At 33.7% G+C, this 14,779-nt stretch overlaps 1 protein-coding gene across 2 annotated transcripts in view; it reads left to right on the top strand.

Moving 5' to 3' along the window:
* Positions 1–14,779, top strand: part of HERC4 (HECT and RLD domain containing E3 ubiquitin protein ligase 4) — a 128,778-nt gene that overhangs the window by 101,079 nt on the left and 12,920 nt on the right. For both annotated transcript variants that reach the window (XM_054572711.1, XM_054572712.1), the window contains 3 exons: positions 10,561–10,727; positions 11,347–11,413; positions 13,828–13,910. In XM_054572711.1, coding sequence (XP_054428686.1) covers positions 10,561–10,727; positions 11,347–11,413; positions 13,828–13,910 — 317 coding nt within the window. The remainder of the gene's footprint in view (positions 1–10,560; positions 10,728–11,346; positions 11,414–13,827; positions 13,911–14,779) is intronic.

Genomic DNA, 14,779 nt, shown 5'->3' on the forward strand with positions numbered 1-14,779 from the left:
CTGGCAGCATTAGAGGATCATTTGCAACTTAGGTTCATGAATTTAAAATGAGACCAGTCAACGTGATTGTGTTTTTTTCTTTAGTCACATTTTGCTGCAAAGGTAGAGGAAAGGATGAAGCAGACAGTTGCTTTTAATCAGGTTGGGGTTTTAGCAAATGAGTATAAACAGAAGGGAATAAAGGGCAATGAAGTGATCATCTTGATGGATCATGGAATTTAAGCTTTGCAAGGAGGAAAGTGTGAGGACTTGGTTGGAGGTGGTGATAGAGTTAAGCAAATAGTGGTGGGGTCAATGGATGGGGACATGTCAAATGTACACAAAAGACCTCTGTGGAGCTCCCTTTGACCAAATCAAGATGTAACTGAAAACAGCTCATCTCACTGAAGTCCATGATAAAGCTTGGACTTTTTCAGTTGTGGAGTTCAGTTGTGGTGTGAGTCAGGTACTAGGACAAATGAGCTATATAGTAAGAAATGATGGTTAGATAGGGAATGCTTGAGATTTGGAGGGTTATCATTCAGTGTACTGAGAAACTATAGGAATGGGTGTTTGAGATGTGGTGGAGGACAAGATTGTTGGAAATAAGCAAGTCAAGAAACTGAGAGGCTAGTGTGATGGATACCCTTTTTCCTGGATATTAAAATCACAGATAATGACAGGAACAGTGGTAGAGAAAGAAAGCATAAAATAATGCCAAAATCTGTGAGTGAGGGAACTGGGGAAGGTCTTTAGATGACTGCACAAGGTACAGTAGCAGGGGATGTGGTCAGTTAGCACGTGTTTCAGAGGAGCTGGCTGTTTTAGAAGGGCAAATAGAAGGAAGTCTAGGAGTGAAGAGCCAGAAGACCTGCCTCTAGGCCCAGTCATATGAGGGGTTGGAAGAGAAAAACAGACACCATGTATGTGAGAGGGGAATAGGGCACTTAGGAGACAATCTTGTTCATTTAGAAAAAGGGGAAGGAAAAATGAAAGAAGTGTAGGATATGCACAGTTTTCCAATGCCTAGATTGTGAGTGCCAGAGCAAACAGTGAAAGGGTTTGGTGGAGCAAGGGCAGTTGTTAATGATAATGTCAGTAGATAATGATAGTAGATAATGTCAGATTTTAGGGCCTCTGCAGTGCCACATGGAAGTGGGATTAGGAATATCCTTTGAGTTCTGGGGCTTTTTGATAAATAGGCATGTCAGACATAGTGGTATAGGCCTGATGACTTTTGAGGTAGGTGGACAATCTGCTTAAATTATGGTCTTCTTCCTGGCACTGGTGTTTTAAGCAGTTTGTAGTGGTGTAGCTGTAGCAGATAGAATTTGGGAGGGTACAGGGGATGGAGACCTGTGCTGCTGGGACTACAAATTGTTCTGTAGGCCTTCATTCGGTTCTGCCAAGAGGTAACGTTTTAAGACCAGGGGAGGGCAGTCTTAGCAAGCTTTATCATGGACTTCAGTGAGATGAGCTGTTTTCAGTTATATCTTGATTTGGTCAAAGGGAGCTCCACAGAGGTCTTTTGTGTACATTGGACATGTCCCCATTGTTTTTAAATTATTCTTTACGTTTGGTACAACAAAATGTTCCAAGTTTATCTTGTGTTTTCTTTACCCCAGCCTTGGCATTAGCCATTTCTCTTAAGAGCTGTTGACTTCTCCAAGAGGAAAATTATATTTAGGAATCAACTCTGGATGCTAGGTATAATTTTACTGCCAGGAAATCATTGCTTTCAGTTTCTCAAAACAGAACTAGAACTTTGTGTGTGTGTATATATACACATGCATGTCTGTCATGTTTTTCAATATGCATAGCTTTATCTATATATGTTGAAAATCATGAGATATACTAATACGTCTAATTCTCCGCAGACACCACAGAATTTACTCTGGCTTTTCTCCCTTTACATTTTATGTGACAAATTAACAATGGGAAACTTTATAACCATCATCTTTAATATATTTACTCAATATACCTTCTATGTAGCCAGGGTTGTGGCTACACTGGCCAGAAAAGCTCATCCCTGGCAAGGGAAGGGAAAGGGCTGTATGCTTTTTTTTAATTTTAATTTTCTTAATAAGGTAAAATGCACTTGACAAAATTCATCATTTTATGAATTTTAAAACTACACAATTTGGTGGCATTTAGTACATTTGCAGTGTTGTGCAACCATAGTGCATGATGAAATGTACTAGAACATTTCATCATCTTAAAAGGAAACATTAAGCAGTTACTCCCCATTTCCTTCTCCCTCCAAACTCTGACTACCACAACTTTAGTATCTTTGGATTTGTCTATTCTTGATATTTGCTGCAACTGGAATTAAACAGCAGTGTGGGCTTTTTAAGTCTCTAACTTCTTTTACTTAGCCTAATGTTTCCAGGTTTCATCCATGTTTTATCATGTTTATGTTCTTTGTTCCTTTTAATAGCTGAATACTATTCTCTTGTCTGGATAGACCACATTTTGTTTATCCATTTACAATGTTAACTGATGGACATTTGGGTTGTTTATTTCTTTTGGTAAAATATTGTGAGTACTGCTGCTATGAACACTTGTGTATTGTACAAGTTTTTGTTTATACACTGCTTACAATTATTTTTGTCATATACCAAGCAGTGGGATTGCTGGGTTATGTGAAAATTCTGTCTTTTCGAGGAACCGCCAAACCTTTCCACAGTGGCTACACCATTTTACATCTCATTCAGCAATATATGAGGATTCCAGTTTTTCTGCATTCCTGTCCAGTGTTTGGTGTTTTCTTTTATTATTGTTATTAGTATATATTTTGTAATATATATTAGTTTATATATTTCTTACTAATATAGTGGGTGTAAAGTGGTATCTCATTGTGGTTTTGATTTGCATTTTACTAATGGCTAATGATGTACTTGCCTGGTCACTGTATATCTTCTTAGCAAAATTTCTCTTTAATTGGATAATTTCCTTTTAAGCATTTTTTATATGTTCTGGATACTGGACCCTTATCAAATATATGATTTATAAAAAGTCTTTCCCATTCTGTCGGTTGATTTTTACTTTCTTGATAATGTCCTATAATACACTAAGTTTTTAAATTTTAGTAAAGACTTAGTTGTTAGTTTTTTCTTTTGTTGCTTGTGCTTTTGGTATCATAACGAAGAAACCATTGACAAATTTAAGGTCGTGAAGATTTAACCCTGGGTTCTCATCTAAGAGCTTTATAGTTTTAGCTATTATATTTAGACCTTTGATCTGTTTTGAGTTAATGTTTGTGTATGGTGTGAGATAAGGGTTCGGCTTCATTCTTTGCATGTGAATACCTGATTGTCGTTCTGTTGTTTGTTAAAGAATCTGTTCTTTCCCCTATTGAACAGTCTTGGCACACTTACTGAAAATTAGTTGACCATTATGGATTTATTTCTGGACTCTCAGTTTTGTTCCAGTGATAAATATTGTCTCACCATTTACCAGTACCTCACTATCTTGTTTACAGTGCTTTGTAATAGGTTTTCAAATTGGAATGTGTGAGTCTTCTCACTTTGTTCTTATTCAAGATTGTTTTGACTATTAGGGATCCCTTGCAGTTCTATATGAATTTTATGGTTAGATTTTCTATTTTTGCTAAAGAAATACCATTGAGGTTTTGATAAAGAATGTGTTGAATGTGTAGATCATTTTGGGAATTATTGCCAACTTAAAAATATTGCCTTTCAATACACAAACATGAGATGTCTTTCCATTTATGTATATCTTTAATTTTTTTCAGCAGTATTTTGTAGATTTCAGTGTATAAAGTTTGCACCTCCTTGGTTAAATTTATTTCTAAGTATTTTGTCCTTTTTGATGCTCTTATAATGGAATTGTTTTGTTACTTTGATTTTTGGTTTGTTCATTGCTAGTGTGTAGAAATACAACTGATTTTTGTATATTGATTGTGTATCATGCAACTTTGCAGAATTCATTTATTAGCTCTAATAGTGTTTTTTTTTTTTTTTTTTGTGGATTCTTTAGGATTTTCTGTATACAGGATCATGTCATCTATAAATACAAGAGATTTCATTTTACTTCTTTCTTTCCAATTTTGATACCTTTATTTCTTTTTCTTGCCTGATTGTCCCGGCTAGAACTTTTCAATACATTGTTGAATACAAGTGGTAATAGTAAGCATCTTTCTCTCTTGTTCCTGATCTGAGTGGGATGTTAGCTATGGTTTTTTCCATAAAACCCTTTTATTGTGCTAACAAAGTTCCCTTCTATGCCTAGTTTGATGAGTGTATTTACCCTGAAAGAGTGTTGCATTTTATCAAATGCTTTTTCTGCATTAATTGAGATGGTCCTATAGTTTCATTCCTTCCATTAATCTGATATATTACATTGGTTAATTTTCACATGTTGAACCACCTTGCATCCTGAAATAAAGCCCACTTTATTATTGATTATGATATGTAATCTTTTTCATATGCTGCTGGATCAGTTTGCTAGTATTCTGTTGATGATAGATATTTCTGTTCTTATTTGTAAAGGATACTGGTCTATAGTTTTCTTTTTTTATATATGTAAAGTTTTTGACTTTGGTATCATGGTAGTGCTGACTTCATAGAATAAATTAGGAACTGTTCCCTTCTCTTCCATTTCTTGGAAGAGTTTGAGAAGGGTTGGTGTTAATTTTATTTAAATGTTTGGTAGGATCTGGCCCTGGGCTTTTCTTTTTTTTTCTTTTTTTTGGAATGTTTTTCATTAGTGAATCAGTTTTTTTCCTTGTAACAGGGTTTCTTTTTCTCTTTTTTAAATTTTTTTTTAGAGAGAGGGAAGGGGGCAGAGAGAGAAACATTGATTTGTTCAGTTCCACTTATTCATTGCTGCTTATATGTTCTCTGACCAGAGATTGAACCCACAACCTTGGTGTATCAGGACAGTGCTCTAACTAACTGAGCTACCTGGCCAGGGCTTTTGTTTTGTTTGTTGGATTGTTTCTTTTTTCTTTCTTTCTTTTTTATTTTTTTTTAAAGTTTTTCTAGTTCTTCTAGCATCTCTTTGGTAGTTTATGTGTTTCTAGGAATCTGCCTATTTCATCCAGATTATCTATTTGTTAGCATGCAATTATTCATAGTAGCCTCTTGCTATCCTTTTTATTTCTGTAGGTTGATAGTAATGTCTCTGCTTCCCGTTCTGATTTTAGAAAATGAGTCATCTCTCTCTTTTTCTTGGTCATTCTAGCTAAAGGTTTGTCAATATTGTTTCTTATAAAAATCAGCTTTTGGTTTTAAGTGCTTCTGTGTATTTTTATTCTCTACCTCATTTATCTCTATTTTTAGATTTTGTTTATTTTTAGAGAGAGGGGAAGAGAGGGAGAGGAACATCGATGTGTGAGAGAGACATTGATAGGTTGCCTCTCACACACCCCCAACTGGGGACCTGGCCTGCAACCCAAGCGTATGCCAGTGACCTTTTGGTTTGCAGGCTGGCACTCAGTCCATTGAGCCACACCAACTAGGGCTCATTTATCTCCACTTTAATCTTTATTATAGTTGTCCCTATGTATCCAAGAAAGATTGATTCCAGGACCTCTGAGGCTGCTGTAACGTGTGGATACTCAAGTCCCTCATATAAAATGGCATAGACTGGTACATATAGCTTAGCTCTCTGCATTGAGACATTCCTAGTCACAGGTCAAAAATACTGTTTTGTTCTATGGTTAGATTGCAAAACCCTCAGATACGGAGAGCCGACTATATTTTCTCCCTCTGCTACCTTACGGTTTAATTTGTTTTTCTTTTTGTGGTTCCTTGGATAAATTTTCCTCCAAACACTGCTTTCCCTCCATCCCATAAGTATTTGTGTGTTGTGTTTTCATTAGTCTCTAAATATTTTCTGATTTTCCTTGAAATAACCTTTTTTGACCTGTTGTTTTAAGATTGTTAATTTCCACATTTGTGAATTTTCCATATTTCCTTTTGTTTTTGATTTCTAATTTCAATCCATTGTAGTCTAAGAAGATGTTTTTAATGATTTTAGTCTTTTTTTATTATTAATTTTTTTTAGAGAGAAAGAAAGGGAAGACAGAGATACCAGTTTGTTGTTTCACTTATTTATGTATTCATTGGCTGATTCTTGTGTGTGCCCTGACTGTGGATTGGACCTACAACCTTGGTGTATCAGGGTGGAGCTCTAACCAGCTGAGCTACCCAGCCAGGGCTTAATGATTTTAGTCTTTATAAATTTATTGAGATTTATTGTTACTTAACATGTAGTTTTTCCTGGGAAGTGTTCTATGTCTAGCAGTTAGGTCTAGTTAATTTATAGTGGTAAGTCCTTTATTTCCTTACTGATCTCCCGATTGTTGTATCCATTACTAGAAGTGGGGTATTAAAGCCTTCTATTATTTTAGGATTGTATTTTTCTTCAGTTCTATTAGTTTTTGCTTTATAAATTTTGAAGCTATATTGTTACATATATTTGTATGTAAATGTTATATCTTGATGAGTTGACACTTTTATCAATTTGTTGTCTTTTTTTCCCCCTCTTGTAACAATATTTGACCTAAAGTCATTTTTCATTCACCTCTCTTTGGTTATTATTTACATGGAATATCTTTTTCCAAACTTTTACTTTCAACCTAGTTGTGTCTGTCATAAGGTAAGGCATGTAACAACATATAATTGAATTGTGGTTTGTTTTCTTTTGTAAATCCTTACTGCCAATCTCTGCCTTTTGATTGCGGAATTTAATTCATTTACATTTAAAGTCATTAGTGATAAGCACTTGTGCCATTTTGCTATTTGTTTTCTATATGTCATTTTTACTTTGTTCTTCAGTACCTCTATTAGTGCCTCTTTTTTCGTGCTTGATATTTTTTTCTAGTATATTGTTTTGATTTCCTTCTCATTTTCTTTTCTGTATATATTTCTGTTATTTCCTCAGTAGGTACTCTTGAGGGTATCAATTAACATCTTAAATTTGTAAGTCTAGTTTGAATTAATACCAACTTTACTTCAATAATGTACAAAATCTCTGATCCTAGAACAGCTCTATCGTGTGTGCCCATTAATATATATTTAGATTATAATTAGTTTATGCATTTGTCTTTTAAACCAGAGTTACAAATAAAAAAATACAATAATACTATATTAACTTTTATATTTATTTTTACCAGAGTTCTTTTTCTTTTTGTGTAGCTTTGAGTTACTGTGTGGCATCCTTTCCTTTTAGCCTGCAGATACCAACATTTCTTATAGGGAAGGTCTAATAGCAACAAACTTCCTCATTTTTTATTTATGTAAGATTTCCCTGAATATAGAATTCTTATTTGCCCCCTTTTTTTCTTTCAGCCCTTTAAATATGTAATTCCACTGCATTTTCACATGCGTGGATTCTGATTAGAAATTAGCTGTTAATCTCATTGAGAAGCCCTGATATGTTATGAGTTGCTTCTCTTTTGCTGCTTTCAAATTCTCACTTCATAATTGGCTTTCAACACTTTCATTATAAGCTGCCTGAGTGTGGATCTCAAGTTTCTCGTGCTTAGAGTCTGTGGAGCTTCTTGGATATTAGATTTATGTCTTTCATCAAATTTGGGGAGTTTTCAACCATTCCTTCAAATATTTTTCTACCTCTTTCTCTCCTCTCCTTCTGGGACTCTACTATTTGTATGATGGTACACTCAAGGGTAATCCCACGGGACTCTTGGGCTCTGTTCATATTTCATTTTTTTATGCTATTATTTTTCAAAGTAGATAATCTGAATCGACCTGTCTTCGGGTTTGCTGATTTCTTCTTTTGCCTGCTCAAGTCTCCTTTTGTTGTACCCCTGAATTTCATTTCAGTTATTGTACTTGTCAGCTCCAGAATTTCTATTTGGTTTCTTTTTGTAATTTTTATCTCTTTATTGATATTTTTCTATTTGATGAGACATTATTATCCTGCTTTTCCTTAGTTTCTGGGTTTTTTTAAATTTTATTGCTCTCTGGCTTTCTGAGCATATTTAAGACAGGTGATTTAAAGTCTTCATTTCATAAGTCCAGTGTTGGTTTTCTCAAAGGCAGTTTATACTTCTTTTTTTCTTGTGAATGAACTGTGTTTTATTCTTTTCTTTGCATGCTTAATAGATTTTTGTTGAATATTGGACACTTTTTTGTTTAACACAGCTGCTTGTTTTCCACAGTAGCTCTTATTCCTTCAAGGTTTTGTTTTTTGTTTTTTTTTTTGTTGTTGTCTTTTTTTATTGTGATCCTTGGCTATTCATATTTGAGAGAGTGACACTGGAAAGCTCTCTAGATACTTTATGTTTGTAGTCATATACTTAATGATTTAAGTTATCATATATACTTAATGATTTACAGGCATTATTCGGAGTAAGTGGGGAACACTTAAATGTCAACATACAAAGTTTACCCTGTGGATGTTCAAGAAAAGTTATATCCTTGGCTGTCAGTGTTTAGTAGTGTTTGAAATAACTGGAAAGAAAAGCCAAGATTCTTATTTTTTACTCTGCAGACCTTTATTGGATCCCTTTCATCAGCCGTCTCAGATTCAGGGTCTCTTTCGTTCATTTTCTCCACAAGGGCAAAGGACTTTCTACCAAACTTCTACTTTCAGTTGCACTCTAATACCCCTGACTTTCATAGTCTTACGTTTTACCAAATGAGCTAACTGGGCTACCTCTGACTTTACAACTATTGGTTGATACTTCCAATTCCTGAGCCTGTGGCACCTATTAGCTTGTTTTCCATTGGCTTTCTTCCTTACAAGCTATCATTGCAGTTTTTCTGCTTTACCAAAGCACTTACCAGCCATTTATCTATTTTTTGTATTTTGAAATATTAACATCTCTTTAGTACAATTAAAGTCCTTCCCTAGCCCTGGCCACGTGGCTTAGTTGGTTGGAGTGTTGTCCCGTACACCAAAAAGAGGGTGCGGGTTAGATCCCCATTCTGGGCTTGATGGGAAGCAACCAATTGATGTTTTTCTCTGACATCGATGTTTTTCTCCCCCCTCCCCCCGCTGTCAGTGAACAGAAGATTTAAAAACAAACTCCCCTGTATTTTTTTTCTTGTGGGTTTATGTCATTTTTCTTCCTTTATTCTCATTTAAAGGGATTTCAGATGGAAGAGAGAGTAACACATTATGCAGTCTGCCCTATTTAAGAAGGACTTTATAAACTTAAGCTCAGTGTTAGATATCACAAAGGAAAAATTCAGTTTGACACTGAAAAATATGAAATTTATGCATAACAGAAACATGAAAAGCTCATGACAGGATGTATGAAACAGATGTGATACAGGGTAATACTGTAATATATGAAGAATTAAAATACAAATATGTAAGAAAACATTAAAAACTGAAAAGATAAATGAGGCAAGTACATGAAGAGGCATTTCACAGGCACACTCAAATCCTTAATTTTCAGTATCACTATTAGTCAAAAATATATACTAAAACAAGTCATTTTTAACTCAGACAAAAATGTGTGTGTTTAGAGTGTGTATATGTAGATGAAAATATAGAAAGATAGGCATTTTCCTGGGCATTTATACAAATGGCAGTATAAATTGGAACAGGTATGAAGGAATACCGTTTAGCAGTATGCTTAACTACATTTTCACGTTGTAATTCTCCCTTACAAAGCAGAAGTTGTCCTAATGAAATATTCCAAACTGTGAACCAAAATATATGCAAAAAAGATGCCTGTCTTATTTTAAATATTACTAACTAGTTAGAATAACTAACATTTATTAAGCCTTCTGTGCATTTAGAATTGCACTAAAAGCATTTTATGTTACATGTACATTATCCCATTTAATCCTCACAGCCACCATGTGAAATAAATAATATTTTTATATTTGAAAACACTGAGGCTAGATGATGAATGAACCATATCTGGAGCCCCAGATCTACTTTAAAAAACTTTTTTCTCTTAACTAGCATGCCCACAGACTTTTCTGTGACCATATATTACTTCTCTAAATATGGGGAGAGGTAGAATGAGTATTGTTTTCAGTGTTTTAATACTCTAAATGTCCAATTACAGTAAAATGGCTCCTTTAGCAAATTAAAAATCACATTCTAGAAGAATATTTAATGACATAAGAAAATACTTATAATTAGAAAAATGAGAAAACCATAAATATCTATTAATATTTTTCTGAACTTACAATAGATAAAAATATATAAAATATTTTAAAATTGTTTCTGAGTTTTATGTTTTATTTTCCATATTTTGAATGTTGTAAATCAGAAAAAAGTTTATTCAGTCAGAAAAAGGTCTTAGTCAATTACTAATTTAATGTTTAATGATATGGAAATGTTTATATTTCAGGGAGAAAAGCCAGTTGTGACGTTATAAGTATAATGTGATCTCAGTTAGATTTTAATTTTGTCTTCGAGAATACATTGGATGAAAATGTAACAATAATACTAACAGGGATGTATCCCAGGGATATAGGAATGAGAATGAACTTTTTTCTTGTTAATCATTACTATTTTTTGTATCTTCCAAATTTATTACAACACATATTTGTTTTCGTAATAATCAAAAAATATTTTACTCCTTGAACTTGGAGAACAAGTCTTTACTTTTTTTCCTTGTATTTTTAGACATTTGAAGACAGTGATTTGTTCCATTTGATTGGTGTTGTCTGTGGATTAGCAATTTATAATTTTACTATTGTGGACCTCCATTTTCCTTTGGCTTTATATAAGAAACTGCTAAAAAAGAAGCCATCCCTGGATGATTTGAAAGAACTAATGCCTGATGTTGGGAGGTTAGTTGTAAAAAGTGGCAAAGGTGGGGTTTAGGAAATACGGAATGTACAGAAAGCTTTCCTTTTAGGAATAATTATATTTTGTTGTTGAATTTCCAAAATAAATTGTTCTAATACAGGAAAGCCCAGTGTGTTACTCGATCCAAAATTTTCTACTGACAGACCTGACAGGTATAAAAATATTTGCTAAATTTTTAGTGGTTTAACAATACTTTGTGAATATCAGATAATAAATTTAGGAAGGTGTTCCCTGAGAATAGTGAAATGATTTACTTGGACTTTGATCACCTTCATGTCTAACTGGAATATGTAAAATTTCTTATTTATTACAGAAAATGGAATAAAAAATGTATATAAATAAAGACAAAAGTTGAAAATAGGTGGACACATGGCCTTTGTATACTGAGGAAGAGATAAAAATCTTAGAATGATCATTTTACCTTCAAAATTGTTTATAAGTTTGCTATTGTATGTCTACCATTCTGAAACAAATATAAAAGTACAAATTGATAAAAGGATTTTATCAGGAATGAATGAGAATTATGTACTTACTCATAAGCAAAATAGTCAAAATACCCAATAATGTGTCACCTAAAAGGAACACTTCTTTGTTTTGCAGAAGCATGCAACAATTGCTGGATTATCCAGAAGATGATGTTGAGGAAACATTTTGTCTTAATTTTACGGTAAGATGGAAAGCCATGGGGTAGCCTGATTATTCATCATCCCTTTTATTTAACAGTTGTGCCTTATGGTATTTCTTTATTTTGATGGATGGAATTCTTAAAGAACCCTTTAGCTAACATTTATTGAGCATTAACTATATACTAGTCCTGGTACATGCATTATTTCATTTAATCCTCACAACAATCCTATGAGATTGGTATTATTATCCTTACTTTACAGATGAAGAAAACTGAAAACAATGATTACATATCAGAGATAGTATTTATACCCAGCTCTGTGACTTCAAAGCCTATGTGCCTTATCATTATGCTAAAGATCTTTACGAATACAAGGGGTCATCTTTATTCAAGTGTTCATTTTTGAACCTGCAATTACAAAAATGTTTAGAGAAGCAAAGATTATTGTAACGTGAGAATATCCACTAATAAATTTACCATTTAAAAGATTAATTTCCACTTAGACATCCTTTTCTTCTTCACACTAACATTTGTCCTTGCCCATTCTGTCTTACTGTTGGCTGCTGTACGAAATAGAAATGCACATACATTGGAATACTTTTTGGAAAATGAAATATCAAATCCTCTAAAAGATGCAGAATTGTGTTAATTTAGTGAAAGGGATGTTGAATAACTAATCCAGTCATGCAAAGCCTTTGACAAATCAGCATCAGGTGAAAGTAGACTAGTTGACAATTAATCAAGGATTATGATAAGGCACTTGAGAAGGGAATGATTTGAGTATTATAAATCAGACTCTTGGGAAAAGGTAAAACCTTTAGGTTGTTTATTTTTTTAACCTTATTTGCATATTTGTTTGTTTTCCTCCCAAACAGTCCTCTTTATGATCTTGTGGTCAAAGCTGACAAAAGATACCATATTCTGCTCACAGAGTTTGCCAAAAAAATTATGTGCCCCTTCAGAAAAATTTATTCTTTGATCATTTTAAGAATTGGGACATGGTGCAATTTTAAGGAAATTAGTTAGGTTTAAGGTAAAATAAATTTATCTCAGTAATTGTTTATGTGAAGGAAAAAAAATCCTCCCTGGACTTTTTCTTTCTGTAACTATGAAATTTTGACTCCCTTTTTCAGTTAATTCACTTACAAGCATATCAGTTGTCTTTGCATCTTTGTTGATCATCTCAATTGACTTAAACATTGATTTCTAAGCAATTTAATATCTAATTTATCAGTCACCAAGTTTGTGAATGCTTAGTAAATCCAAGAACTATGGTAATTAAAACAGTCCCACTGCCCTTTCTTTCAGAGAGATTCTTAGTGGCTCTTTATTGTTTGCCGAATAATAGCTTTAGAGTGGGGTTCAAAGACATTTGTAATCTGGCTTTCTAACTTTTATTGTATTCTTCCATGCATACCAAGTTTTGTCATGTCGCAGTTTTCTTTCACATACCCTAACCTTCTTGTTTTTTAGCGCTATGCATTTTTCGGAACTTGATACCTACTTTCATATCTTCTCCTTTTGTTCAATCTGTATACTGTCAGGAATTCCACCCCTCCCAGTTTTTCACAGCCCTACTCATTCTTCTAGATGCTTTTCAAATGACCTATCTTCCTCAAGTCTTTCATGCTTCTCTAGTTAGAAGCAGGTTTTCTTTCCTCTGTGGACTAATAGCCCTTTGTTTATGTCTCTCTTATAGCATTTATTTTATTATAATGAGTTATTTACGTATCCCATTTCTTCTCCTTTACTAGATTGTAAACTCCAGAGCAAGGATTTATTTATCTTTTATCATCTCGCTCCCACTATAGTGTTTTTAAAATAGCAGGTACTAAAAAAAATGTTTTAATAGAAGAGGATAATATTCCAAAAAGAGGAAATAGAGAAAAGAAGCAAAGGTGGGAATGGTAATATTTTTAGGAAAGTTAGCAGACTAGTAAGGGAAATAAAAAGTTTCAAAATAACCAACTGTCTTTATAAACCAAGTTAATGGCATAACTGGAAAACCCACCTGTGATCAAGAAGGCAACAAGGCAGATGTGAGGAATGTAGGACAAGCAGCTTTCAAGTGAGAATGCACAGCTGGTATAAGCTGAATACATTCTGACACTTGAATTCTATTACTTGTCCAAGGAAAACAAACCTTCTAATATTTTACTCCTGTAATGACCGGTCTAAAATTTTATGCACAGTAAATACTCAGTTTTCTATTCTTAACTAACCAAACACTTGGTAATTTGCAGTTAGTCTTAGTAGCATTTCAAACTACTAGAGAAGATGAAAATTTGTAGATGTGGCTTTATGCAGAATTCAAAAAAGCTAATGGTAGCAGAATTTTACCGCACATTTGTTAGTTCTTATATTTAATGAGAGAAAGGTAGACTATAATAATAGGTTATTAAAACAATCTAATAAATTTTGGGTCTGACATTGACTTTTTTTAAAAATTTAAATAGATCACAGTTGAAAACTTTGGTGCAACAGAAGTGAAAGAGCTGGTTCTAAATGGTGCAGACACAGCTGTTAACAAACAAAATCGGTAAGTGAATTGTAGCAGCATCAGTGGTAGTAATAAGATTCAGTAGGCATTTTTTTTCTGTATTTAGAAACATGTCACAACCTTAAATTTTTACTCAGATAAAACTTTTTTAATGATCAGTGAGGAAGTAATTTGCCTTTTGCTCCTGAAATCCCTTCAAGATATTAATAAAGGGTTAAAAAGATCATAACAAGAACAAAGAGAAGAAAGAGGAGAAAACAGCAAACACATTTTTGGAAGCTAGAAGACAGTGGTAGTAACTTTAGCCAACTAGAGGAAGCTGTAACATAAGATGGACTGGGAAGAGCCAAGAAGGCATCCAGTTCATATTGTAGAATAAAGACTATGGAATTGAGAGTAAAAAATATGTTAGAAAACGCATGGGTTTTAGGGGAATGGTGGAAACAGATAGATTGGCTGTTACAAACAGCAGTTAGAAACCCATTTCCTTTATCACACCAGTAGCCCGGAAACTTCCCCTCTCCGGCCTAAGCAGAAGATTGGAAATTTACCTTCTGGAAAGATTAAAATAAAGGTACTCTGGGTTTCAGGGCTCTTAGGCACAGCCAGGGACAGGTAACTAAACTGAAACAGGGAGTTTGGGAGTCTACAGTTCTTTCTTATATTACTACATAGAAGAATCCTACAATATATAGTAGGGTTCGTGTGTGTATATTGTATATACTATGTATGTATACTATATACTGTAAGATTCTTCTCTGGTAAAACTACCTAACTTTCGAATGTGAATGGATAGCCAAAGGTCAGTAGACATTTAAGGAAAGACCAAAACAGTCGAAAGGAATTTCAAGGAAACAGAAACAATGCAGAATGAAGAAACTGAAATCTGTATCCTCAAAATGATAAGG

This window comes from Pteronotus mesoamericanus, unplaced genomic scaffold (assembly GCF_021234165.1).
Source record: "Pteronotus mesoamericanus isolate MK-2021 breed Mesoamerican mustached bat unplaced genomic scaffold, CSHL_Meso_final contig_24, whole genome shotgun sequence".
NCBI classification, from domain to species: Eukaryota; Metazoa; Chordata; class Mammalia; order Chiroptera; family Mormoopidae; genus Pteronotus; species Pteronotus mesoamericanus.